Source organism: Lutra lutra, chromosome 9 (genome assembly GCF_902655055.1).
Source record: "Lutra lutra chromosome 9, mLutLut1.2, whole genome shotgun sequence".
NCBI lineage: Eukaryota > Metazoa > Chordata > Mammalia > Carnivora > Mustelidae > Lutra > Lutra lutra.
In genome coordinates this window covers 143,069,570-143,095,844 of record NC_062286.1, presented here as the reverse complement: position 1 = coordinate 143,095,844, position 26,275 = coordinate 143,069,570, and the positions used below count along the sequence as shown (strand labels likewise).

The following is a 26,275-nucleotide window of genomic DNA, read 5'->3' as shown; positions in this document are numbered from 1 at the left end:
AGTGCTCCCCGTCCCTGCAGCCCGATTCTGGGGGTGCCTGCGGCAGGCAGCGGAGCACTAGTCACCCCTCCCCTCTCCCCTGCTCGTTCCCCTCCCCTCTCCCCTGCTCATTCTCCTCCACCTGCCCACAACCTCTGCAGGCTTTCTGGGCTGCGAGCCCAACAAAGCTCTCCTCCTAGTGGTTATTCTTTAAAAAAAAAAAAAAGAAAGAAAGAGTAATAAAGTAACAGTCTTCCTCTTCCAGTTTAATAGCCATCATTTAAATAAATCCGGGGTGATTCTTCGACGTTCTCAGTTTCTGTTTTCTATGTATACATCTTGCAGGACCTGTTACTAATCCCCAAGGCGACCAGTTCCTCTGTTAGGAGAGAAGGACTATGCAGGAGGCTCTCTGATCCCAGGGAGCACCCTGGGCAGGAGAGAGACCCACAGTCCCCTTATGCTGGCGTCAGTGGCTGCCAGGGAGGCAGAACACTTCGCCAGTGCCAAGGACCCACAGGGGAGGCGGGGTGGGTCCCCAAAGATGGGCATCTAGTCCACGGCCCGCCCACTGAATCGGGGTCTCAGTCTGGCTTCCTGAAGAAGCATTGATGCCACAGCTGCTAATGGCCTTCATGAGAGCTGTGGTTCCCACCCATGGGTGGTTCCCCTGGGGACACGTGGTGATGCCAGAAGCCAATGCTGGTTGTCATGAGTGGGGGTGGGGTCACCTTGTAGGTGGGGGCCAGGTACGCAACCACAGTGCACAGGACAGTCCCCCTCTCCCCACGAAGAATGATCCGGCCTCACGTGCCGGGGGTGGGGGGGGTGAGTCTCGGCCAGCGGTGCCCCAGCCCCTGCAGTAACGGGAAACCCTCCCACCATCATGACCTTGGCGGCACGTGGATCTACATGGAACAGACTGCGTGTGTGACGACACAGTCACTATTAAAAATACTAATTCCTCTCCCCACTGACAGTCCACGAGCCCTGGGGGAGGGCGCGATCACCTCGCTGGAGAAACCGAGGCTCCCCCCAGAGCTGCCCGACTCGGCTACGGCTCACCCTCCCTCTGCTTGCTCCGTCCAGAGCAGGAGGCTCGCAAACAGCCTGTCACCCAAGGGAGATGGCACTGAAGGAACCGTAGGACAGGGGCAGCTAGAGGTCCTCGTGGGCAGGGCTCAGGTCCACTCGCTGGGCCTCTCCAAACAGCAGGAACGTGCACAGCCCCAGGCTGCCGACGGCTGCCACCAGGTTGAACATGGATGTCCAGGAGCCTGTGGTCTCGAGGAGATAGCCCCCCAGGCACACGCCCACGACACCTGCAGCGGATGGGGGCAGACAGGCCGAGCACTCCAAGGTGGTCCCGAGGAGGGCATCTGGTGCCGGGGCTCCAGGAGGAGAGGCCAGGGGCGGCCTGAGGGACAGAACCTGAACTCAGGGGTCCACACCGCCAGGCCAAGGGAAGGCCGGCCTCGGAGGGTCTCGGAGGGCCAGAGACCTCATGGGCTGCCCAAGATACTGCCCCCCTCCAACAGGTCCCTCTCCAGCCCCCATGGAGAAAGAGCCCCAACATTATCATCCAGACACTCAACCCCGTGAACCCTGGGCCTCAAGAATTTGACTCACATCTGTGGGTCTTATGGGGGCTGGGGTATGCCATCAGAAAAGCGAACACCGTGGAAAGTAGCTGGGTTCTCGCCCTGCCAGCTCCAAGGTCTGCACTCTCCCCTCCCCACTGGTGTGGCACTGTGGGACCCTCAGGGGCACCATGCCCACCCTGCAGGGCTGGGGTACCCAAGGGGTGGGGAGACACGGGGGCGGGGCCACCAGGAGGCACCACACCTGCCTCTCACCTGCCAAGGCCCCAGCTGTGTTGGCCACACCTGTGAATAGGACAGAGGAGGTCACAGGAGGCCCCCCTACCCTGGGATGATCCCTAGGGGCCCAGGGAGGGGTGAGGCTGGGTGAGGGATGCCTGTGGGGGGAACAGTCACTTCCTATTCAAACAGGGGCCAGAGGTTCTCACCAAACAGAAAGCCGGCACAGGATGGAGCCAGGTCCTGAATGTTGACTGAAATGCCACTACGGGAGAGAGGAAAGCAGTGACCACGGGATGGCCGCCACTCCCCTACGCCCAGGGCTGTCCTCTGAGCACCTGGAGCCTAGAAACTGCCAAGTGGGTCCTCAGACCTGAGCCCAGCCAGGGCCGGCCTGCCATGCTGGGGCACCGGGATTCGAGACCACACCAGGGGCACAGCCCCACTCAGGCCATCGTGCCCACCCTGCTGTCCCATTCCCACCACGACACAGTGCAGGAGTCCACTCCCAGGATGAAAGGAACAATGGGAAGACAAGCTTGTTCGAATGCACAGTCACTTGCTGTCTACTAATTTTGAAAACCATTAAGCGGCTGATTGCTAAAACAATTTCCAGTGACATCTTCCTTGTCAAATGCTGGGCCTGCTGAGCACCTCAGGAGGGCCACTGAACCAGAGGAAAGGGGCCAAAGGGCACTCCTCCCCAGCCCCTCCCTTGCTGCAAATCTAGTTTTTCCCAATATCTCAGGTCCACGCAAGCTTGATACCTGGAAATACGTGGGCCCCGGTGGCTCGCTCTCAGGTGAGCCTGAGCCAGGTGTCTTCTCCCACACACCCAGATGCCAGCAGCCAGGGATGCTGCCAGGTGCCCGTGGGCAGCATGGGACAGCTCTGGTGGGGGGTCCCCGGCACTTACCTGTGGTTAAAGGTCTGCAGGCCAATGGACGCAGACGCAAAGACCACAGACGTACAGAAACTGGAGGTGTGACCCAAACACAGGGCAAACACGCTGGACAGCCCAAGGCCCATCACCTGCGGGAGAAGGGGGGTGGCAGGGCACAGGCCGTGGCAGAAACTGGAAAGCCCCCCGCTCCTGGGGATGTGTGACGCAAGGCTCCATGATAAGCCAGCCCCACTGGTCAGACTGAGAGGGGAATGGGAGCAGCCAGGCCCGGACATGGTGCCAGGCTCGGCGGCACAGAGAACCCACCAACACAGCTGGGAGAAGCGCTCAAGTCAGCCAAGCCAGCCCCCAGCACTGATCTAGGGCACCCTCCAAATGCCTTCTGGGTCGGGTAACGAGGTCAAACCCCTCGGGTCCCAGGAACCAAACGGGTGTCCAAAGAGGCTCATCCCACCCCCTCTCTACCTGCATGAACTTCCGCACGGTGATGGTCCTGTAACCTGAGCAGAGGGAGACGGGGAGACGGTCTCATCGGCCCATTTGTGCTGAGCCCCTGATGGCCCCTGGTGGGTCCCAGCCGGCGCGGCTGCAGAGAGGGAGCAGGGAGGGGAGGGACAGGCCCTGGGCTCGAGGTAGGGTGTCCCTCGTTGTGCAGGAGGCGTGTGTACACACATGAGTATGTACCTGCTCCCGGTGTCCTGTGGGCTCGGTGCACATGTGTGCATGAGTGTGTGTCTCGTGTGCAGGTGCGATGTGGGCGCTTGTGAGCATGTGTGCACACGTGTGAGCGCGTGAGTGCATTGAGTCATGTGGGCAGGTGCCATGCGTGCGCGTGTGTGTGCGTGCGCGTGTGACCACAGGTGCAGTGTGAGTGCGGGAGCCCGCGTGTCAGTGCGTCCGCGTGTGTGTGTCCATGTGCAAGCCCTGCACTGGGCGTGCCCCTAGAGGACCCTCCAGGACGCGGTGCAGCAGACGCACAGAGGGAAGGCGGCTGGGACGGTCACCGACGCGCTTTCTGCACGTGTCTCCACAGCGTCTCCTCCTCCCACCGTGCGCGGACAGCACTTGGGTGACCAGGAAGGACTAACGTCCAAGCACGTCCAAGCTCTTCACCCTCAGGGGGTGCTCACTGGGGCTCACGCATATAGCTCACCCCGACCTATGACCTCTGACCCCATCAGATGACCTCTCCTCTGAAGAAGAAGGTCGGGGCCGCATCCAGCCCCTGGGGAGGAACGCCACGGCCACAGGACCCAGGTCCTCTAATGGCGCCCCACTCCCCCAGGGAAACTGAGGCTGGGGTCTCATGCTGACAGGAGGTCCTCAGGGGCAAGGCCCCTTCCCATCCCTGTAGAACTCCCCAGGAGGGCTGCCTCCCGCCCCCCAAGTGTGGCAAAGTCCGGGCTGGTTCCCAGTGGCCCCTCCCCCGCAGCTCACCCTGATTGATAAGATGGTCAGACAGAAACCCGCTGAACAGACTGGCGGGAATCGCCACCAGCCAGGGCACCACGTTGAAGACCCAACCCTGCAGGAAGGAGAGAGGCCTCAGAGGGGACAGTTTGCACGGGCCAAGCAGCTGCCCAAGGCCACTGATGCCCAGGAAGTCTCTCCCCCACACAGGCTGGGCTCCCGGGCTTGGGACCTCTTTGGCCCTGACGGTCCCCCCACTGGCCAAGCTCTGGGCCCACCAGCGCGGTCTCCCTGCAGGCCGAGCCTCCCCTGTGGCTCCCCACACCGTGACCTGGAGGAGCTGCAGGTGCGGGCCCGCCTTGGGGGGTCCTGGTCACCAGGTGGGGAGGGTGGCCGGATGGCTGGGCTGGTGTATACCAGGCTGCCCGGCAGGGGACACCCCTGCCCACGTCCCGACCCCGCTGGCCCACCCTCAGAAACGACCATCCACAGAACGGCTGCCAAGCTGTAGGGGCAGCGTTCGGGGTCCGTCCCGGGAGCAAGGGCTCAAGCCCAGGCCCAAGTGCCAGCCATGAGGCTGGGGGTGGACATCACAGGGCCACGTCCGCATGCTGGAGCCGACACCGAGTCCCAGCCCTGGTCTGCGGTGCTCCCTGTCCCTGAGAGTGCTGGCACGGCTCACCCACCTTGGAGCTGGGGAACGTCTCCTGAAAGAAGGTGGGAAGCCAGGAGAGCAGGATGAAGAAGGAGCAGGCCGACGACAGCTGGGAGGAGATGGCTGCCCTGCGGACAGGTGCCAGGCTCAGCGTCCGTCTGTACCCCAGCCCTGCCCAACGGGGGGCTCTTGTGACCACAGCCCCCCACGCGCCCCACAGGGCCCAGGCGTGGAGGTCAGGAGCCAGGGGTGGACTCACACCAGGGAACACCCAAGACCCACCACACTCGACCCTATCCCGCCGCACCCCCACACGCACTGTGGTCCCGATGCTCACCAGACTGAAGGCTTCCGGAAAAGCCGTCTCCAGGGAACTTTGGTGTGCCTGGACATCGGCAGGCCTTGCGCCAAGATGCCCAAGGCCAGGATGAGGTCTGAGGGGAACAGGGCATTTGCACATGAAAGATCCTCACCATCAGGGCACAGCCCGGTTGCTGCCAACGGGCTCCTGTAGGGGCGGCTCCCGCGGGCCCGGCCTGTGTGTGGGCCCCACCACGCCGTCCTCCCCGCACGCATCCTGGGCTGTCGGCATTTACCTTGGAGGCCCCACACTTGTGTGGACCCTCAGTCCTTCCCCTGCCCTCCGATCTCCCAAGCCCTGTTTCCTGCCACCGTCAGACCAGCTGCCCCCCCAGCTGCCCGTGCCTGGGGGGCGGCGGTCCCTGCACGCCTGCATGGGCCTGAGAGTGGGCACTTTCCTCAGGCTCCAAGTGGGGCAAAGCCGCAGCTCGGGGTCCTGCATCCAGCGGACGGTGAGCGGCTATGGGGGGGACGGGCGCTTGGCCCTCACCCCTTCCGGGGCAGCTGTGTTTGCTGGCCACGGTACCTTTTCCATTCAGCAGGCACCTGTACACGTAACACACCCACAGCAGCGTGAGGCCACCCGAGAAGTAGAAGACACTCGGCCAGCCGTACTGGTCCAGGAGGAGGGAGCCCACGGCCCCTGTCACCAGCATCCTGGAGGACAGACAGTGGTGTGGCCATGACCCCAGGCTCCCCTCAGGCCAGGTGATGCCTCTGAGAACCCCCGCCCCCTGCCCCGTGGGACCTTGCCACCAGGGAAGCAGGCTCAGAAGGCCCCATCTGAGCATGTTTTGTGAAGGGTTTGGAGAATTTGGGGAGACTTCCGGATGCCTTGGACCCGGGATCCCCACATGGCTCTAATTCCTTGCTCCCCGCCCGCAAGCCGGTCCCCATGGTAGTGTGACTTCTAAAATAAAAAGGCGGCGGAGAAAAAAGGACAGTGTCGGGGACTCAAAGGGAACCCCCTTGTTGTCCATCTCACAGGTACACAAGCCGACATTCTGCGATTCCTAAACCCAGAAGCAGCACAGCCGAGCACAACAGCTGGACGCCTGGCGGCTCCGGGGTTCCAGGTGCCCCCGTGGGGCCGCCCCTCCTGCATGCCAGGCCATCCGCAGAGCCGCAGCCAGGACAGTTAAAGAGGGGACGGAGGAGGGAGGGCAGGGCCGGCAGGCGCGGGGGTGCCTTCCCCTCAGCACCTCGGTGGGGCAGAGTCTCTCCCGGTGCCTCCCAGTCCATGACATAGGCCCGGGGCCCCCCGCTAAGGCAGGGTTTCAGGAAAACGGCACATCCTTCATGGTACAAGTCTGCCCCGTGCAGCTTATCCAGAATTCCCACGGCACGGGTACCCTGGGTTTTATTTGGGTGGCTCCTGGCCCACCCGCAGCATCCTCCGGCCCTCCGATTTCCTGTCTCCGTCCTGGGGGCCGTGGCATCGGGGGCCTGAGCCCTGGGGCATTGAGGCCCCGTCAGCACAATGACATGGCCCTTCTCCCTGAGTGAGGCCTCCATGCGGGAGCACGGGCATGACGTCAGGACCACGCCCTGTGCCCCCAGAGGACTGTACCCTCTCTTGCCACCCCCCAGCACAGATGGAAGGAGCCTCAGTGGACTGGCCACTGCCCCGGCCCACGGGCCTCAAAGCCACGCCACTGGCCCAGGCACCAGGGACAGAACATACACCGAGAAGCACAGGGATGGCAGGTCTCCTGCAGCCCAGAACCAGCCTCCCATGTCACCCTGAGCTGCATATGAGCCCACGTGGCCTGTCCCTGCCCGGACCCCACGGGCACACCCTGTGTCGCCCAGGGTCCCTGGGCCAGGACTCACCCAAACTGGGAGCCGGCCCCCACGGTGCTGTAGGTGAACGCTCGCTCGCTCTCTCGCACCTTCTGGGACAGCAGGCTGGTCAGCGCCGGAAAGTACACGCCTGAAACGAGCGGAGAGCTGTGTCCCCCAAGAGTCACCCGGGTCCTGTGAGGGGGGCCAGCCAGGGTGGGAGCCAGGCTGGGACGAGTCGAGTTTGGGGTGTCCTTCTTGCTGACCTCACCCCCAAGGACCAGCAGGACTTAGCTAGACTCCCCGCGTCCCGTGTGGGAAACAGCTGCACTCACAGTCCGGCCAGCAGCACACTCGCAGCGCGGGCCGTGGGAGCGACTTTGGGTCCCAGCTGGGGCTCCTACTGCCATCACCCTGACGCTGGCCCCAAGCCGCACCAGCCTGTGTCCTGGCATGGACACCCACTCATGCCCACGCTCGCGTCCACACTCACGTGCATACTCGTGCCCACACTCGCGCCCACTCGCGTCCAAGGTCCACGCACAGCCCTGTGCAGCCACAGCGCCCCGTGTGACCCTGCCTTGAACACCCCCAGGGCCATCGCCATGCGGGGGCAGGAAGGGAGCTTGGCTGAAGTTTCCTTACAACTTCCTGTGAGTCTACAATGATTTCAATCTGATTTTGATTTTGATTTTCAAAATCTGATTTTGTGGTTCCCTTTTCCATGCTTTTCTCTAAAAGTACCAGGAAGAACTAAGAGGCCAGCGGGTGAGATGGGACTTCGCCTTCCCATTAGGGTTCTGCCCCTCCAGCCCCCGCCAAGTGCCAGTCACCCAGAGTGATGGCTGCCCCTCAAGCCCCTTGTACTGGGCCACAGACTGGCCTCCTGGGAAGATGGGGACATGGCCTGAGCTGAGGGCCACCTGGCTGGGCACCCCGAGAGCCGGCTCCTGCAGGGGCCAACGGCCGGTAAGCCAGACTGCCAGGGCTGGTTAGCACATTGGGAGAGGTGTCGGTCCTGGGTTGGCCCCGGGGGCAGCCTGTGCCCACAACACATGGACACTCAGCAAATCCCCACTGCGCCACGGACCATGGTGGCGACAGTTACCACACACCAGGCTGGCTGCCGCCATGTCTCTGGAGCAGAGGAGGGCGTCTGATGTTAGAATGTGCCAGGCTGGGAGGTGTCTCCAGGGCAGGCAAACCAGCCGGTGAGAGTCGCTGAGAGCGGGCGTCTGCCAGCGCGGTCCGCACTCCCGCTGCCCTGCCCAGGGCCGCACAGCCAGGCCCGAAGCTCCCGCCACCCTATCAACGGCCACACAGGGCCGTGGACATGCCTCCTCTGATCTAGGGCCCATCCCACGTGGGAGCACTCGTGAGGACAGGCATGTGCACGCATGTGCACTCACACATGCGTGTGGACGTGTGCACCCGCTTTGCTCTCCCACGGCTGAGACCAGGAGGGACGCTACGAGGCAGCCCTACCTTGAAGCAAGCCCGTGAGGATGCGCGAGAAGGTCATGAAGACCAGGTGCGCGCCACTGAGGTGGGTGAGCAGAGGGGTGGCGGCGGTGAGGAAGCCCCAGGCGCAGGCGGATAGCAGGATGACCTTCTCCCCGCCGATCCTGCAGAAGGACAGGGGGACAGTGACAGGAGCACGGCGGCCGGACAGCCGGGCAGGCTGAGAAGATCCCACCCGCAGAAACCACAGCCAGAGCCCACACAGGCTCTGCCTTGTCCTCCTCTGCAGAAGAGGCCGACGGTAGGAGTGCAGTCCAGCCTGTCCATCTGTCCCGACAAGCACCGTACTGGGCTGCCGGGGGCTCCTCAGGGTGCTGAGCGCCCCTGGGGGAGCTGTGCACCTGCCGGCACCACCCTTCCGGCCTCCCCCGTGGAGCTCGGCTCTCCCAGCTCATGTGTTGCTTGGTGGGGGGTGGGCAGGTGCACATTCAATCTGCAGGAGCCCCGGCCCCAAGGCAGCCCAACCCCGTGTGGGGAGCAGCGCAGCTCACCGGTCCCCCAGGTGGCCGCCCACCACCTGCGTCAGGCAGTAGCCCCAAAAGAAGCTGCTGAGCGCAGTGCCGGTCTCCTTCTTGTTCCAGCCGAAGTCTTGGCTCATGGACACGGCGCACACGGGCATGCTGACGCGGGCACAGTACAGCAGGCACGTGCCCAGCAGCAGCGTCCCCGTCCACGCCTGGCACTCGGGTCTGCAGGACAGAAGGGGCCGCGTCAGGCCTGGAGGAGCAGCAAGGCCTCCTCCAAACACCCCCGTCCCCAGGTCTGTGGCTGAGACTGCGAACGAGCCTCTCACAGCAGCAGGACCGGGAACGACCAGCCAGGTAAAACGGGCAGCAGCTGGAGGGTTGTACCCTCTGGGACTGGACCAGAGCACCCAGGTCCCAAGCAGCTGACAGCTCAGTAAGCCGCCCAGGGGGCGCTGGGGCTGAGGCCGAGGGAGGGCCTCCCACAGGGTGGGAGCCGGACAGTGGGTCCCCGGAGGGTGCCCAGGAAAGGCGTGTCTGCCCAGCAGAGGGCCTCGGGCAGGGGACACGGCGCCTTCAGGGCAGTCGGCTCTTGGAGAACCTGGGCAGGGCTGAAGCAGCCCTGCCTGCCAGGGCAGGTGTCCACACAGGGATCATCCTTCAGACTCCTGGCCCATGCTCCGTGACTGGCCCTGACACCAGGCAAGTCAGAAACTGCATCAGCTGGGGGAGACGACAACCCCATGCACGTGGGACCCCAAATGGGGTCCTGGACGTCAAAACAAACAGCAGGATCTCCACGAACGATGGGCTTTGGCTCCTAGTGCCGTGTTGACATTTGCTGACAGGACGAAGGCAGGACACGGACAGGTGTGGCAGGAGGTGCCCTGGGCACAGGGGACCCTGGGCCCTTCAGAGAGACTCTGGAAATCAAGAACTGGTCTCAGAGACAAAGCGGACTTTTCTACGATGAGAGGGAGGAGCTGTGGGTACCATTCATGTGGGCGGGAGAAGGGCAGGGGTGATGTGGCGGCAGGGGCCTTGGGTGGCTGGCAATGCCTCAGGCGGTGGGCGTGGCGCCAAGGGGCAGGCAGCGAGGGCAACAGACTGGCAGGGAGCTCAGGGGTCCCACCCGCACCAGGCGTCCCCAGTAGGGCACGGGGCCAGGCGGCCGCCTCTCCCCCAGGAAAAACGACCTCCTACGTCTGAGGGCACCTTCTCGCCGGCAGGTGGCGCCCAAGCCAGGAAGCAGATCGATGGGCCTAATGAGATGCGTCTGTCACCCCACAGGCAGGCCCCAACCTGGCACCAGGCCCGCCTCTCCAGGGGAAGAGCTGGCCAGGGGCATGTCAAGGTTGCCCCCGCCCAGCAGGGTGGACGGCTGACCGTGGGAGTCGTTCTGGGGACTCACCGGAGTGTGAGCTTGCCCCTGCCGTCTGTGGGGCGCACGGCTGACCGTGGGCACCTCTGGTTGAGGGTGTGGCCGGGCCTCGTGGAGCCTGTTTCCTCAAGGAAGAAGGGCTCATGCCCGTGACATCTGCCCCTTGATGGGTAGTAAACAGCAGAGTGACCAGCAAGTTCCCGATGTCCCAATAAGGAGCCATTGGAACTGCCTGGGAGGGAGGTAAGGCCACCATGTCCACGTCCTCTGGCCGGCATGCCCATGTGCGAGCATCCCCCTTGCAAACCACCATGTACTTTTCCATAGTCAGGAGGAGGAGGCACTCTGCCTGGCCAGGCCTGCGGCGGGACCATCCCTCCATGGCCGCTGCCCTTGAAGAGGCCACAGTCCCACCAGCAGACACAGCTGATGGGAGGTTCGCCAGGACCATGAGGGGGTTTGGGGTGAATGAGTCCGGTTCCAACAGCCTGGCCTTCCGTCTCCCAGCAGACCCATATCTTAGGCCAGGCCCCATCTGGGGCTGGTTTGGGAATTCCAGGTCCAACGCACCGGCCGGCTCTCCACGGGGCGTGCAGTGCAGTAGAGAACTCTGCAGGCAGAGGGGCTGGGGCGCCGTCTGGGCCCACCCTCCACGTGCACGGGGAAGAGGTGGGACCACAGATTTCAAGCTAGATATTGGTGTCCGAGGGGTGCCATGGGTGGGACTCTGGGGCACCCCTCTGCTGCCCTCTGCGCTCACATATGAGTCCAGTGGGAAATAGGGTCCTGTGCTAAAAATACACCCAGTTCTGTCAATCCAGAAGCCAGACACCAGACCCTGCCTTGGCTAGGCTGGGGGAGGGCACTCCACTGGGAAATGGGCCAGTGACCCCTCAACATCATGCCCCCCCCCTTCCTGGTTCTTAAAATGTCCCTGGAATGATTCAGAAGCCAAGACAACAGGGCAGACCGGACAGGTCTCAGTGGCCTCACCTGCTGGAGAAAGCAGCATGGAGGGGCCAGCCTGGAGGGCAGCTCACTGGCTCTCCCTCTTGGCTACTTTTCTATCCAGAACAGAAGACCATGAGGTCGTGGCAGGGCCAGGGGGTGGGGGGCGGGCATCTGCACTTGCTCAGGGCCCATCTGCCCCCGATGTGGGACCCTGTGGGCTCGGGCATCTGTCTCTTCCCCGGTTCCAAACCTGAAGAGAACAGCCCGTCTACCCAGTGCCCCTCCCTGGGCCTAGACCAAACCTGCCCTGTGAGCACTCACCCCGGCGTCCGTCCCCATGTGCCCATCCTGAGGGCAGCAGGCCTGTCAGGGACTTCCGAGCAAACAGCCCTGCTGGCCTACTAGGGAGGCCCAGAGGAACACAATCCAAATGGCTCATTCGAGCCGGGCCAGCTGCTGGCCTGTGCCTAACCGGCTGCCACCCGTGGAGCCCCTGGGGGTGTGCCTGCCCTGCGGCATTGCTGTGGCCTCCAGATGCCCCTTCCCGAGTGACCCATGTGGGCCCACAGTATCCCTGTGCCTCTGCGCTCGGGCTCGTTGCCAGCTCCATGTGTCTGCCCAAGGGCACTAGGAGGACAGCCGGACGTGGGAGCAAAGCTTTCAACATCCCCTGACAGCCACCGTCCGAAGGGGCCCACACAAAGGAGCTTTATTCCCTTCTGTGGTCAAAGTCATGAAGCGTCACCTGCCCACCTGGCCATTGGGGGCCTCTTCCTGGTGAGCCCAAGAGCTCCCATGAGAAGTCCAGTTAGAAACACCGGGGGCGCCTGGGGGTCTCAGTGGGTTGAAGCCTCTGCCTTCGGCTCAGGTCAAGACCCCAGGGTCCTGGGATCGAGCCCCACATCGGGTGCTCTGCTCAGCAGGGAGGCTGCTTCCTCCTCTCTCTCTGCCTGCCTCTCTGCCTGCTTGTGATCTCTGTCTGTCAAATAAATAAATAAAATCTTTAAAAAAAAAAAAAGAAAGAAAGAAAGAAAGAAACACCGGAAGGCCAGCTGAGGCTGACCCGCTTGGGAAGGGTGGCCCGTACCTAGAACGCGATGCAGCCCCCTGGCCTCCTCATGACCACAGCGAACCAAGAAAGGCCCCTCAGCGTGAAGGCCACCAGTCTGCTGTGAGCCTGTGTGGGGCTAGGTGCTGCGGGCTTCCTCCTTGGGCCCTGGAGGCCCCCCAGGCCCTGAGCTGGCAGGCATTGCCAGTGAGGCGGGTGAAGTGACTTCCTCTATAGCTGGTGGGGACACAGAACGAGCAAGTCTGGCTAGAGGCGGCGACCCGACAAGGACAGCTGCCTGAGGGCTGGTGAGCACGCCAGGCCCAGACTCCTTGATCTTGCGGAGGGCTGTCTGGGAACACAGAGTCTACGGCAGGACGAGCCAGGAAAGCTCCATCCTGCTCACTCTGCCTGGTCCTGGGCCTCAGGTCCATGCCCCGAGCTCAGCAAAATGCTTCCTATGAACCTTCTAGAAACTTGCGCTTTCTGCCAACGGCCCCTGTGCATAAGAAGCATCCACGGCTGAGCAAATGCGTGGCCACGTGGCTCCTTGATTCGGAAAAGGGAACTGTGCCAGCGCTGCAAGCCTGGAGAGAACACACAGGTCCAGGGCCACCGGCTGCCCCCACCCCAGCGACACGGCTGATGAGTGGCAGCCCTGCCTCCCAGGGCCACAAGAGCAGATGCAAGGTTGTCAACGCGGAGGGCACACCTCATCAGCTGCAACAAACTGCCACACTTCCTGTGACTGACAGAACTGTCCACTCAGGGGTGGGGGTGGGGATGACCTCGTCCCAGCAGAGCCCAGGTCCATCCAGGACCCCCCAGGCCCCTCTGGAACTGCTGCCTCACCTGCCAAGGGCTGGGGGGGCTGCAGGTGCTCCCTCCTGAGCCACAGAGGGAAGAAGTTAAGAGAAGGCCAGCCAGAGCCACGGAAACCGAACCCGAGAGGGAAGTTTGCAGAACATGCTGTAGCCACGGCCACAACACTCTGCCCACACGGCCATGAAGCCTGGATCAGCACCTCAATAACCAGACAGCAGGGAGGGAAGACAAGAGCGAGGCAGGCCGCAGGGCACTCCTGGACCCGGCCGTACCCCTGAGCGCAGCGCCCTGTCCCGGGGATGCTTGGCAGGGAGACCCGGCCCTTCTCCACCCCACTCTCCACACCCCGTCCTGCAGGAAACTTCCAGCTTCTGCGGGCCACTTCGCAATGTCGGCCTCTCTCCAGATTCCCCACTAGCTTTGCCCTCATCGTGCCCCAGCCTCGGGGGCGTGGGGGCTTCCCCTTAGAGGCTTCCTGCAAGCCTGTGCCTGGACGCAGGGGCAGGAACCAGCCGTCGCCCTGCAGAGAGCAGGCTCCCCGGGCACTCAGAGCTGGAGGTGGACTGGCCTTGGGATCCCAGGGCCCAACGCTGGACCCAGCGTCCAGCTGGCTGGCCTGAGGGGCTGTGGTCCACAGAACTAGAGCAAGGGCTGAGGCATGTGGTCTGGGGTCTCCTCAGAGGGGCCGTTGCGTGTGTTCCTGCCCTGGGGACTTCTGCACGTGGCAGTGGACATGGACACAGAATATGAAAAGGAGTGGGCAGTCGGCCTGGGCCCCGCCCATGGAGACCACAGCACACAGCTGGCAGGTGGAGGCAGGACTCAGACCCACCCCCCACCCACAGGCTCCCCAGCTGCCCTGCCGGGTGACCCTGTACCACTCCCCCTGGCCCTCAGGCCTGGAAATCCGTGTGGTCTTACCTGGCAGGGTCAGTCCTAGGACTCCCAGCTGTGCCTGTGAGCTGGCTCTCCACCATCTAGGATAACACCCCCTGCCCCCGGGCAGGCCTCCTGCAATTCCTCCTGCCTGCACAACCCCAGGACCCTGGAAGGCCTGCAGAGGGCTCAAGGGGCACTCGCTGGCCCTGGGACTGGATGGAAGGGAGGAGATTCCTGGATTGGGTCTGGGTAGTGCACGACCTCAGGGGTTGGAGTGGTGGCCTCGGCCCCTTCCCAAGCCACCACGCTCCCCCCATTCCCCCCAACCCACACCTTGGCCCCACCTGGACCACTGGGTGTTCTCGGCCCCGTCCCTGCGGGCCTCCTCCAGCGGCAGCGGCTGCGGCTGCATCAGGGGCGGCCGTCCGCGGGCACACGGCTTAGCGCGTCCAGTCCAGGTTGGGCTCCTGCCTGGCCGACCCACACGGGCAGCACCGCCCAAGGCCACGTGTCAGTCCCAGCGGCGCTTCCGTCTGGCGCTCCTAGGACGTGTCGCCCCCGACGGCCACCGCGAAGGGCGGGCAGGAGGGCGGGCGGGCGGAGCACACCACTCGGCCCCGCCCCATCCCCGCCCCGGCGCTCCGGGGCTGCTGTCCGCCTCCACCTCCCTGCTGCTCCTGGGAGCACCAGCGCAAGCAGCCCGGGAAGGCGTGGGGCTCCCTCCCGCAGGCTGGACTGACCAGGCTATGGTGGGGCTGTGCAGGGGCCGTGGTGGGTGGTCCTGGCACAGGGCATTTTGACTTTGATCTTGGACGCCTGCCGTGAATTGGGGGATTGTGGTGGTCCCCCACCCCCACCCTGCCCATCACAGGGCTGAGTGCATTGGGGACAGTCTTCACACAGTGCAAGGACAGTTCAGTCAGGAGTAGCCAATTGTCGACGTGGATCTCTGGAGGTGGGCTCCAGCCTCGTCATCCTGGGCCAGTCTGTGCCGGGCGGCCGAAGGCCAGGGTCCACACAACAGGTGGCTGCAGAAGGGGTTGGAGCTCCCCACAAAGGTGTGCCGAGCACGCAGGCTCTGCCAGGCCCCAAGCGGGCCCCTTGGACCTCCCTTGCAGGGGGCTTCACGTGTCCACAGGAAGGACCCAGCCAGCAGCGCACACACCGCGACCCAAGGGCAAGGAGTGGACTCCGGGCTGCACTGTGCTGCCCTGTGCGGCTGCCTCCTCCCACCCCCCAGTCCACCCACCTCGCGGCAGCCTGGCCAATCTTGCCAAGGCTTCTCCCTGCCCTGAGAACCAAACCTGGGAGAGCCCCGCAGCACAGGGCCCACCTTCCCCACCCTCCAGCTCCAGGGGCTGATTCCCACCTGCCCCAGCCTGCACAGCCAGCCCCACTGGGATGGAGCGAAGCGGCGGGGCCTCCGCTGTACCCCCTCCTCCAGGTGCGCAGGAACCAAGGGAGGGACGAAGCTATGTTTTCAGCAGAATTAACAGCGGGGAGAGGGAAACAAGGGCAATGGACTGTGTGTGATTTCACTGGAAACCAGGAAGACGAACTTTATGATAACAAAGGAATTTAATGCAATATAGGTTCTACACGTGGAATTCTTGAAGGTTCTGGAACAGATCATTCTCTTCAAAGTGCTGGTGAGTTCACTACGTGAGTCTTGAAAACAGTGCTGTGCAACACGTTTCACACTAAAAATATGCCAGGACGCCCAGAGATCATGGACTCGCTGGGCCCATGAGTCTGGAGCCGTGCAGGGACCAGCACTGCCCCCTCCCCCTGGGTCTGGGTGCTTCTGCTGCCCGCCCCTCCCAGCCCCCCGGGGCCCCTGTGGCCTAGCCAGGGAGTCCTCTGTGGTCCTCCGGCTTGCTTCCCTTCCAAAACCCAGTTGGGAGAAGGCCAGCCACGTGATGCCTCGGTCTGCGCGAGCAGTCTGTCGCAGCGTGGCAGGGAGAGAGGTCACAGCCAGGCAGCACTCCGACACCTGAGTCCAGCAGTCCCAGGAGCAGGGGCCAGCGGCAGCCTCGTCTCCTCACCCCCAGCTCCAGATGGGAGGCACGGCCCCACAGCACACAGCACACGGCACGCACGCTAGCCTGGGCTGCGTCCACAGCGGGGCAGGGGGCCGGTGGTGCGACCTGCTTCAGGACGTGCGGATAAAGCCACTGCCCCCGGTTCTCACTCCTCCTGCAAAGGTTGTGGTTGGAGCGGAGTACAGAGGAGTCCGACAGACGTTCTGTGCCACGGTCAGAGTGAGCCCGTCCACCTGGCCTTCTAGCTGGGACCTTCCCGACCACACAGAGGCGTCTCCGCCCCACCACATCCACCCTGCAACGAGAAAGACCTCTGGCCACAGCATCAGGGATACGACGACCAGCTCACCCAGACCGCCCCCCCCGGCCACCAAGGCCCTCAGGCTGCTGGAGCTGGGGCCTGGTGTCCTGCGGGGGCCGAGCGGCTCAGGATCCCCCAGGGCACAGAGTCCGCATAGCCACAGATGCCCAAGGCCACGCGAACCCTGTGTCTACATCCACGGAAGTCAATCACGAGGAGGACGGGAAGAGGGCCTCGACGCATCTGGGAATTAAGGCACAACGTCCAAGCCAGGCTTCGCGCGGCAGGGACTGCGGCCCAGCCGAACACCGCACACGGCGTCGAGTGCAAGCCCACGCGCTCAGTGCTCCGCGTGGGAACGGCTCTCGGAACCGCGGCACAGCCGCCTGCAAGGAGGGGCAGGCTGGCACGAAGCAGGCCTCAGACACCATCGCCACCTGGGGAAGAGGGACGGGGAGGCTTGCTCTCCCCTCTCCAATGTCCACGCACCCGTGGGGGCCCCAGTCCATGTGCCGCTGCTCTGGCACGAGGCACCTCACTTCTGCACTCACTAGAAGGCACTGGAAAGCTGTCACTCCGCGTCTCTGCCAAGTGTCCCACAACCGCCTCTCACACGAGGCGCTGACGACCCCGGCTGCCCGCGGCACAGTCCCTACGGGGAGAAGGGCCCTGGCGCTCACCGCCTAGCTCGTTCCTCTGAACGTCTGGAAAGATTCAAGAGTATTAAAAAAAAATAACTTCTCAGATTAAAATCATGCGGTAGGTGGCCCCAATCTATTTCCTTCACAAAAATGAAAGCTGAGGCCCACCACTCTGGAGAACAGACGGCAGACTGCACACGCGCCCCCGGCTGGTGCTGGTCGCCGGAGGGGACGGAACAGCAGAGCCTCAAGGTGAGCGAGGCTGAAGCTTCCTCCGCCGGCTCCCGCGGACGGGCTCCCGCGGACGGGCTCTCGCGGACCGGCTCCCGGAGGACCGGCTCCCGGAGGACCGCGTGCCGCACTGAGTTCCTCATTCGTATCAGAGTACCCTTGTGCGGAAAAACACAAAAGACCTTCCAGGCAACCACTCTGAGAAAAACATACGCAGCTGACCACGAATTTAAGAAGAGGCACCAAAAGCAACCTACTCTGCGTTTCTCAGAAGACGCTGTGGCGGGCACACGTGCCCTCAGGAGCAACGCGGACTCGGAACCAGGGGCGCACGGAGGCTTGCGGCTGGCCACGGAGGGACACCGAAGTCACATGACCGACGCAGACAATATAATTTACTCTTAAATCCGAAAAAGCAACACATTTCTGAAACAGAAACATACCCGCTATAGAAGCGAAGCGCGTGGTTTCCAAATAACACATCAAAAGGCCACACCACGGGGCTTCTGAGGCCACACGGCCTGGCCCCCGACGACCCACTGTGCTCGCATCTCGGGGGGCAGGCACGCAGGCCTGGCGGTCCCGGTCTGGCCTCCCGCTCATGCTGGGGCCGCACAGTAACTCCCAGAAGCGGGTCCTGCCCCGCTCCCCCAAAGACACCACCGACTTGAACGTAGGACGTGCACAGTTCTGAAGCCGCGGCTCCGCCCGTGCCCCAAACCAACACTGTCCCAGGACACAGACCTCACGCTGCCTGACCAAGACTGTCCCCCGGAAGCACCCTGACTGCAGGGAGAGCCGCCTCCTTGCTCCTGACGCCTCACACACGGGGTCTTCAGTCAATCCCGAAGACCAGTCCCGAGACACATTTGCCTTTTCTAGAACCTGGAAACCTTAATCCAAACGCCCAAGTACATTAGCTCTCACTGGGTTTGCAATAATCCCGACGCCTCGTAAAGACTCCAAACGGGGGGTTTCCTCACAACTTCACGGTATCAGGAACGCAGAGTACCAGGGTATTCTCAAGTTTTATTTATTTCAAGGCACTTTCCACAAGAAAATGTAAGAAGAATAAACTACGTAAAACATCACATTTTAATAAACACAACAGCAAGATCCAAAGAAGATAAAGAAAAATTAAATTACACTTAAAGTTCATTATCTCAAAGTGGCTTAATGTCGTCTGCCTGAAGACGGAGACCGCAAACGGCGGCAAACAGGAAAAGCCCGCAGAGCCGCCCCCGCCAAAGCAGGTTCCCCGTCGGGGACAGCACAGGAGGCAGGAAGCGGGCCACAGACAGAAGCCAGGCCAGCAGGAGCACAGCCAGGGCTCCCGGTCGCAGCACACCCGGCCCGCACTGGCAGCAGCGCCTGCTCAGGACGCCACGCGCGGCCCCAACAGGTGACCGCGCGCCAGCACGCATCCCACACCCTCTAATGTGAAGAACGTGTCGGGGCGATCGCACATCAATCATGCTCGTAAAGGACCTCACGTACACAACGAGAAACGTGCTGAGTCCTCCGGCGCTTTTCGAACGCAGGCCCACGCACACCTCTCTGCTGCTGTCTCCTCCAGCTTCTGCTCTACGTGATGACTTGTTGCCTGAAGATCCAAACCTCGGCTCTAACTCACCATGTAGCCTCAGAGGAAACGCCCCCAAGAAAGGTCCCGTTTCGAGAGAACCACTGAGGCGGTCGGAGCAGAAGCACGTCTGCTCCCCGGCGTCGAGAAGACCGCCCTCCATCCTCACAAAACCACAAGGGCAGAAGGGCAGTCAGAGGCCAGGACAGCCCCCCGAGCCCACACCATCTTGCCTCTGCGTCACTGACCCCCCAGGGCAGCCGACCCTGCCCAAGGCTCCTGCCCACCGGAGGAAACCACTGCTCCCAGAGCACGGCAGGAGAGGAGCTGACGGACATCACTTCACACCACCACCCAGGGCTGCAGGCACGCGGGGGACAGGGCCCAGCCACCACCTGACCTACAGGAGCACCCACAAGCCTGCCCAACCTTGCCAGATACAAGCACACGTTCCCGGCAATTCAGCTGCCGTGGGCGTCTCCCTCAGTGAAGCCACAGGTGCCGGACCCCATCCCAGCACAAGGATCCACCCAGTGAGGACAGAGTCCCAGCCGCCACGGCAGCTGGGAGCTCCCACCAGGGGACGTGCACTCCTAGGCACCGTCACCACCACCTCCACGAGACACAGCTCTGTAACGATCGCCCCACAGAATCCGTGGCCAGTGACACCTGCAGTGAGGCCACACACACGTGCTCGCATCCAAGTCACCAGGGCCCCAGCACCTGCCCCGGTGGTGGGACCGGGGAGAGCGCAGAATCAGGACACCTGGGAACTCACAAACACCACGAGACCGCAAGCACACAGCAAACTGCTGTGGCGCCAGCCTCCCGGCGTGAGCACGCGCTCCCGCCAGGGACCTCTGCGGCCGAGGCTCAGCCGTCAGCGCGGGTGCTCCCTCCCAAGCACACGGACCACACCGGGCAGAGGGGCCCTCCAGCCACAGGGACGAGCTGATGCCACTGCCATCACCACCAGGACAGAAGCCCCGAAAGCAAAAGGTTTGAGATGATTAAAACTTTTTAGAGGCCGCTTGGTCATTCTTGAGATCAAAGAAAAACCTTTATTTTCAACAAAACTGCCTAGAAGAGAAGGTTCGTTGATCCACCAGGAAGGAATCTCTCACCACAACCAGCACCAAAATATATATTTAAAAAATTAAGAAACACACAGCCCCACCCGTCAGGCACACATCTCCCCAAAGCCACACAACCCAGACGGAAAGGGAAAACAAATCAAACTCAATGCCCTCACACAAGAAAAAAGTCTGTGAATTAGGATTTACAAATTTATATAGTCTTTCCTATGAAAAAACAAAAACGAAAAACCAAGGGGTAAGAAACAACTTCTGCACCGAGGCCTGGCGAGCCTTAGGAGGTCTGAGAAGACGTGCGCTCTGCCTACAAGCTAACAGAAAGCAGAATGACAATCAGCGCTTTTCGCAGATTCGAGCGGGAGGCCCCCGTTCCACAATATTCCCTCCTGCCCGACACTCGGCCGGGTGCGGTCCTTCGGGAGCCGGTGGCAGGCGCGCCCCGCCACCCGTCCGCGCCTTCAGAACACGCCCTCCAGCAGAGTCTGCATCGCACTTCCCACGAGACAGTGCCATTGGCTGCAAGTTCTCCAGCGCTTAAAAGGGCCACTTTTCCCTTTAAAAAAGATGCCAGGTCAAAAAAAAAAAGAAAGAAAGAAAGGAAGGGAGGGGAAGAGGAAGAGTTCTCTACTGCAGTACAAATGTCTCAGTCACAGATGGCTGCTCCGAGGAGTCCGGGCCACGGGAGCACGGGGCCACTGGCGCACTCTACTTGGGCTCCTCGATCACACCTTTGCTGAGGTCTGTCATTTTGGGATATTTGACTTTCTTCTGGTCCAGCTCATTCTGAGCCCAAAGGAGGAGTTTCAGTAATTTTGCCAGCTTGGGCGTTGACTCACGATTTTCATAATCTAGGACAGCTTGGTTAACCTCGCTCCACACCTAGAAAATAAACACATCCCGTAAAACCCCCACACACGCAGAGCACCAGCGAGAGGCCGCCACCACGTACTTTTTACTCTTCCTGGAAGCCGTGCTTACAGGCCGAGCTCGTTACTTATTTAAGCGAACGCGAAGGCCGTCACCAGGAGGCCTGCCGACAGATGGGAAACACACATTCCTCGCTCAGAAGGAGCGCGTGGTGCGGCTGGCACCCATCACATCTGGCCTGGGAGAGACGCTTAAACTGACTGAGCCACCCAGGGGGCACCTATTTCTAAGTCACGAACAAAGAGAAAGATTATGATAAAGGAGAAGCTAACAAAGACGTCTGAAAATTGTATGCTCAGTCACAACACTCTGTTCCGGGCCGCGCACAGTGGAAGACCCCCCACCAGGGAAGGACTGCCGCCGCCGCCACTGTGCATCACCCACCCCGAGGTGGCTGCTGTGGTCTCTGAGCCCCACCCTGAAGGCCCGCAGGGGGGACGGAGGACCCCTCGGCGGGCTTACCTTCTGCCTCTGCATCATATGAAGCAGGTCTCCAAACGGCGACTCCTCGGGGTTATCGAAGGCCAGCAGGGCCAGCGTGCGCTCCATCTCTGTCAAGCACTCCCTGCTCTCCTCGCCCTGCTCTGCCAGCTGGGTCTGCGCGAACTCCAGCGCCGCCTCGGTCTCCCGCTGGCGGATCAGCTCTATGAGGTGCTGTTGCTGGTCACCGGCAAAGGCACACAGGCTTACACACCGCGTCCAGCAGCGCAGCACAAGTTTCTAGTCAACAGTCCCCTAGAGGACAACCTCCTAGCATCCCTGAGTTACTAGAACAGCGATTTTAAGAATTTTATGTATTTGGAAGAGAGACCGAAAACACCCAAGCGGGGCAGGGAGGGGGCAGAGGGAGAGGACAAGAGAAGCAAGCAGAGCCCGACCTTACAACCTTGGGATCATGACCTGGGCCTTAACCAAGGGTTGGGTGCCTCAGTGACGGAAGCAGCCAGGTGCCCCTGAATTAGCATTTTCAAAGCAAGAAACATCTTCTGAAATGCAAAAAAACCACAGCTACCTGAAACCCCTTCCCCACGCAAATGGACACATACTGTAGGAATGCAACTTAGCCCCGTGACTTCTGAAACGGCCGCACGCGGCTCACGGCACGCCCGCACGCAGCCGGCAGCTCACCTGCAGGTGAAAGTACAGGTACCGGTTCGTGTCCAGCAGCTCGGGGTGGAGGCTGTTGATCAGTGCGATGGCCTCCTGGATCTGGCCTTTCAGGATCATCTCACGGATCTTGATCCGCTCGTCCAGTGTTTCTAGGTCCACACTAGGTTCAATCCCAGATTCCATTCGAAACTTCTCGGCAGCTTCCTTAAAACCCTCTGAAAACAACCATCGTCAGTGCTCGAAAGCCACCGAGACACGGATGCAAAGCATTTTTAACCCCAGAAAGCCCACTCACCTCCAGTAACCTTCAACATGACCCACACTCTCTTAGGGATTTGATATTGACATCTCTGTCACCTACCAGTTACGCCCCATAGAGAAAATGAAAAGAATGAGTTTCACTCCTTCCCATCCCATCCAAAACATCCCTCACCCACCAGCCGGGGTGAAAACGAATGCCACGAAGCCCGGTACGTTGTGGGCTCCTTAAAGAGGGCTGCGGCCCAGGCCCAGAGGCAGGGAAGGTGCAGGTCTGTCCCAGGCATGTGTCCCCCAGGCACATCTGGACACAATGGCTTGCCTTCACAGATGACAGGGACCTGGTCACCCCTGCCTCTCGGGAGACCATACTTCTCAACACCCAAGCAGCGCGTGTGCTGTCCCCCCACCCCACCCGGCCAGCAACAGGCAGACACTTCCTCGTCGCCTTTCAAATGACGGCCAACGAATTTGGGGAAGGGGAGTGTTGTGAACAGCAGGAAGGAGACTTGTACCTGTTTGAAACAACTAGATTTCCTGATCGGGCACAGAATTACCCTTTTCCTTCCCAGTATCTGGGAGGACTGTTAGTTACAGACCCCGTTTGTTCGTTTCTCTAGGCTTCTACCTTTCCCCCCTCCTCTTTTGAGTTAGGCGCACCTTCTAGAGACAGTGATTTATCAGACTGGCGCGAGGAGATCAGCTATCTGGGACTTTCAGCGTACTTCAGAACGTTCTCACTTATCTTGACTAACTGTAAACACGTCACCGGTCGAGAAACAGGTTTTCGCCTTAGAGCTCAGACACCCAGAGTAACAATCTCCTCTCCAGAAGACCTCATCTTTACTACACCGATCCGCGAATTTGCTAATCAGCCTGGTGTTTTTTCACAACGCGCAAACAAGCTAACTTCACCAAGGAACGTCGGCGGTACAGCTCTGACGTGGGCACGCCCACCGGGCAGCACCCCACCGCAGGCCGTTACCTGTCACCAGGTAGTTCATGATGAGGCGGTTCATGTCCGCGCGCTGCACGTGCAAGTTATTGAGTTTCTCCAGCCACTCGTCTTTCGAGATTTCGTCAGGCTTCTCTGCGTAACTCATTCCGGCGTGTTTCTACAAGAAAAAATATTTTCAAGACCAGTGAAGACGCTGGGAATGAGACACAGGACGGGAAACACACTCAGTGGCACTGCCGTCGAGCTGGACGTGACAGAGGGCGGCTACGCTTGTGAGCACGCACGACCAGACAGCTGTCAAGTCCCGACACGGTGCGCAGAAAAACCTAACACTGGTCTCCGCTATACTCCGGTTACAAAAAAAATTCTTAAGAATTCTATGACAACTGTGATCGTTTCAGAGACAAACACAGCTACATGGTGTGAAGTGACAGAGATGGGGCAGATTTAAATCTGGAGGACAGCAAGGGCAAAGGGTCTGATGCCCAAAGGCAGTGGGGGGACCAGAGAGAAGGCTGGGATGTTAGGAGATAGGATGTGGGCAAGGAAGAGCCAAGAGCCTCTGAACGGCCAGGTCAAGAGATGGGGCGTGTCACACTAAGGCCTTAGAGACTCAGGAACTTAGATCAATTCTCTTCCAGGCAGAGGGCAGCCGCGCAAGGGCCGGGAGCGAAGGAAGCGTGCCTTCTGCCACAGCGCCCACGAGAAGTCCGCTGCCAGACGCTCGCCGGACCGACCACCACGGAGGAGCGCGACAGAGACACAGAGCTCCCTCGAGGTCTCCAACGCTGCCGTCAGGGCAGACGGGAACCGCAGACGTATCTGGCCCTTCTGCAGAGCTGCTCACAAGCCAACAATCCCACCGCAAGACTGAGACCCCCAAGGCTCCCCACTGAGCACCAGACACGCACAAACCCACTCAAAGGACCACGGCTCAGAAAGGCAGAAACACGGGAGCCCCCCACCCCGCTGTTCATTCGGTAGCAGCACGGACAGACAGACAGTGGTTCACAGAACCACAGCCCCAGGCCCCGAACGCTTAGGCAGGTATGTTTCGGAATTAAAAATCCTGCAGAGAATATAGAGCCTGTCGGCAGAACTCACCTACATCACAGGACACTTGAGCCGCAGTCTGGGGCGGCACCCCACGCTAAGGACTACTTCTTTGGGGACGGGTCTGAACACCCACAGAGTGAAACTCAAGTTATTAAAACTTTCACCAACTCAGACTTTTTGCCATCCGATAGTTCAAAAAAACAAAACACAAAAAAAACTTCTGGTTTTCAGAGCTATCTGGACGTCAGGATTGCTGAGAAAGGGTTATGATCGTGCGGTCCCGTAAGAACACAGCCACACGGGTGACTCCCGCCAGCCAGCTGGGAGGCGCGCGCTGGGCAGAGCGTGCAAACAGCCCGGCTGCAGGCGGCGCGAGTGCGCAGTGTTGCCGCAGCGGGCTACCGGCTACCGTGGGAGGGCGGGGCAGACAGGTGCCCCGGGAGCCAGCGGGGCTCTCAAGACGGTGGTGAGCCCTCCGGTCCTCCATCCGGTCCTCCGTAAGCAGCCTGCAGTGTGGATGCGGCTCCAGGCCGGCGGAGTCCACGCTGAACTGAGAACTTCAGCTGCGGAAGCCGGGAGGCCAGCACGCAGCCACCAGCGAGAGCCGGGCCGGGAACGTCCGAGCCACAGCGGGCGACAGCCTTGGCGGACCGCGCGCACAGGATTAAAACACACACACACACTCCCACACACACCAGCAGCCCCTGAGCCGGCCGGAGCTTTCAGGCCCGAGACCTGGGAGGACAGGACAGGGCCACAGCCGCGGAGGCCGGCCGGAGGAGAGAACAGGTTCGAGCGGTGGGACAAGTCTGGGCCGACTCTCCGACGCGCAGCCGGGACGCCCCGCAGGCCCCTCCGCCGCAGGCCCGGCTCGGCGCTGGGAGCGCGCATGAGGGAGGCCCCCTCCGAACGAGGATGCTGAGGGCCAGGAGCCGGCCCAGGACCGCGCGGGGGAGAGCCCGGCGGGAGAAGCACCGGCCCAAGACCGAGTCCTGCAGCGCCCGGAGCAAGGCCGCGTCTCCGGGCAAGCACGGACCTCGCTCGGGCCGCACGCAGCTTCCCCGACGAGCCCGGGCCTCCCACCACCGCACCGGAAGCTGCCGGCAGCGCGAGCCGCTCTGGGGAGCAGCGACCCGCCCTGCGTGGCGCACCGAGAGCGCAGCAGGCGGGCAGCCCACGGGCCCCGTCGCCTCCTCACCCGGCCGGCGAACGCTCCGCCGCGCGTGTCCCAGACGCCGTTCTCTCCCGGGCGCGCCGGCGTGGCGTTTCGCGGCAGGACCGGCGTTCCAGAGCGCGGCCGGCCCAGCACGTCGGAGACCTCGCCTGGCGCGCTCTGCCCTGAGGAGCAAACACCGGATTACGGAGCGGCCCCGGGGGGTCAGCAGCCTCCGCCCCCGGAACACCAGGGGCGGCTGGACGTGTAGCGCGCAGGGCCGCGGCGCGCCGCCCGCTCGGACCTCGGAGCCGGCAGAGCCCCGGCGCCGGCCCCTCCGCCGCCCCCGGCCCACGCTCCGCCCCGCGCTCCTCCCCGGTCCCCGCCGAGTCCCCGCCCAGCCGCGCCCCGGCCCGCCGCGTTCCCGCGGGGAAGCCCGGCCCGGCCGCCTGCGTCCGCCGCAGCCATCTTACCGTGCGGATCCCGCCTCCCGCGCTGCGCAGTCTCGGCGGCCGCTCGAGGGGCCGGGCCGAGCCGGGGGTGGCGGTGAGCCGCCGAAGACCGGAGCGGAGGCGGGAGCCGCGGCGAAGGCGGGGGCGGGGAACGCGAGGGCAGACGCACCGACGGCCGCCCCTCCAGGCACCTCCCGCGAGATCGCGAGAGCGCAGGCTCACGATCCCGCAGCCAATCAGAAGCTCCCGCGGGGGGGGGGGGGGCGCGGCCGCCGCCCGGAACCGCGGGACTCCGGCTTCCGTCCTTGCGCAGAACTCCGCTCGCGGCGCCCTCGCTGTACGGGTTGGCGCGAGAGTCAAAAGGCGTCGGCCGATCCTGGACAAGATGGCCGCCGTCGAAGTGTCGTTGTGGGGGAACTTCGCGCCGCGATGGCGACATCTAGACTGAGTCGGAGGCCAAGGTCCCCGCTTCCTTTCCGTCATTTGTGTGA

The 26,275-nt window shown here is 62.2% G+C and overlaps 3 protein-coding genes across 13 annotated transcripts in view; 1 reads left to right on the top strand and 2 right to left on the bottom strand.

Moving 5' to 3' along the window:
* Positions 1–224: 224 nt before the first annotated feature.
* On the bottom strand, positions 225–14,547 carry SLC17A9 (solute carrier family 17 member 9). 6 transcript variants are annotated; one of them, XM_047745531.1, is made up of 13 exons: positions 14,324–14,542; positions 8,923–9,120; positions 8,396–8,535; positions 6,962–7,061; positions 5,655–5,785; positions 5,106–5,220; positions 4,800–4,896; positions 4,141–4,228; positions 3,169–3,203; positions 2,716–2,831; positions 2,009–2,064; positions 1,836–1,865; positions 225–1,301 (listed from the first exon to the last, which is right to left on the bottom strand). In XM_047745531.1, the coding sequence occupies exons 1-13, from the start codon at positions 14,389–14,391 to the stop codon at positions 1,138–1,140; spliced, it is 1,338 nt and encodes a 445-aa protein (XP_047601487.1). In that variant the 5' UTR covers positions 14,392–14,542; the 3' UTR covers positions 225–1,137. The 6 variants fall into 6 exon arrangements, 3 of the variants coding, with proteins under 3 accessions (XP_047601487.1, XP_047601488.1, XP_047601489.1); XM_047745532.1 differs by having other exon boundaries at positions 5,106–5,202; positions 14,324–14,539; XR_007130067.1 differs by having other exon boundaries at positions 1,249–1,301; positions 3,063–3,203; positions 14,324–14,545.
* Positions 14,548–19,817: 5,270 nt separating this feature from the next.
* GID8 (GID complex subunit 8 homolog) lies at positions 19,818–26,243 on the bottom strand. Of its 5 annotated transcripts, none has more exons than XM_047745525.1 (6): positions 25,806–25,995; positions 25,331–25,516; positions 23,151–23,280; positions 21,926–22,122; positions 21,260–21,457; positions 19,818–20,749 (listed from the first exon to the last, which is right to left on the bottom strand). In XM_047745525.1, the coding sequence occupies exons 3-6, from the start codon at positions 23,266–23,268 to the stop codon at positions 20,576–20,578; spliced, it is 687 nt and encodes a 228-aa protein (XP_047601481.1). In that variant the 5' UTR covers positions 23,269–23,280; positions 25,331–25,516; positions 25,806–25,995; the 3' UTR covers positions 19,818–20,575. The 5 variants fall into 5 exon arrangements, with proteins under 5 accessions (XP_047601481.1, XP_047601482.1, XP_047601484.1 ...); XM_047745526.1 differs by having other exon boundaries at positions 25,378–25,517; positions 25,806–25,993; XM_047745528.1 differs by lacking the exon at positions 25,331–25,516.
* DIDO1 (death inducer-obliterator 1) overlaps positions 26,108–26,275 on the top strand; it is a 49,302-nt gene continuing 49,134 nt past the window's right edge. Inside the window, exon 1 of one of the 2 annotated variants that reach the window (XM_047745521.1) lies at positions 26,108–26,245. The gene's annotated coding sequence lies outside the window, so the exon portion shown is untranslated. Of the gene's footprint in view, positions 26,272–26,275 lie in introns of both variants that reach the window. The other variant, XM_047745523.1, reaches the window with a different exon arrangement.

Excerpts from the sequence above, each read along its gene's own strand:
- GID8 (XM_047745525.1), bottom strand. The coding sequence starts at position 23,268 with ATGAGTTACGCAGAGAAGCCTGACGAAATCTCGAAAGACGAGTGGCTG. Across the intron at positions 22,123-23,150 it reads CATGAACTACCTGGTGACAG|AGGGTTTTAAGGAAGCTGCC; the intron begins GTAACGGCCTGC and ends GGTTGTTTTCAG. Across the intron at positions 21,458-21,925 it reads ACCTGTACTTTCACCTGCAG|CAACAGCACCTCATAGAGCT; the intron begins GTGAGCTGCCGG and ends GCCGGTGACCAG.
- SLC17A9 (XM_047745531.1), bottom strand. The coding sequence starts at position 14,391 with ATGCAGCCGCAGCCGCTGCCGCTGGAGGAGGCCCGCAGGGACGGGGCC. Across the intron at positions 5,221-5,654 it reads GTGCCTGCTGAATGGAAAAG|ATGCCCTGTTCCCCTCAGAC; the intron begins GTACCGTGGCCA and ends TTTCATGTGCAA. Across the intron at positions 4,229-4,799 it reads AGACGTTCCCCAGCTCCAAG|GGTTGGGTCTTCAACGTGGT; the intron begins GTGGGTGAGCCG and ends TCCTTCCTGCAG.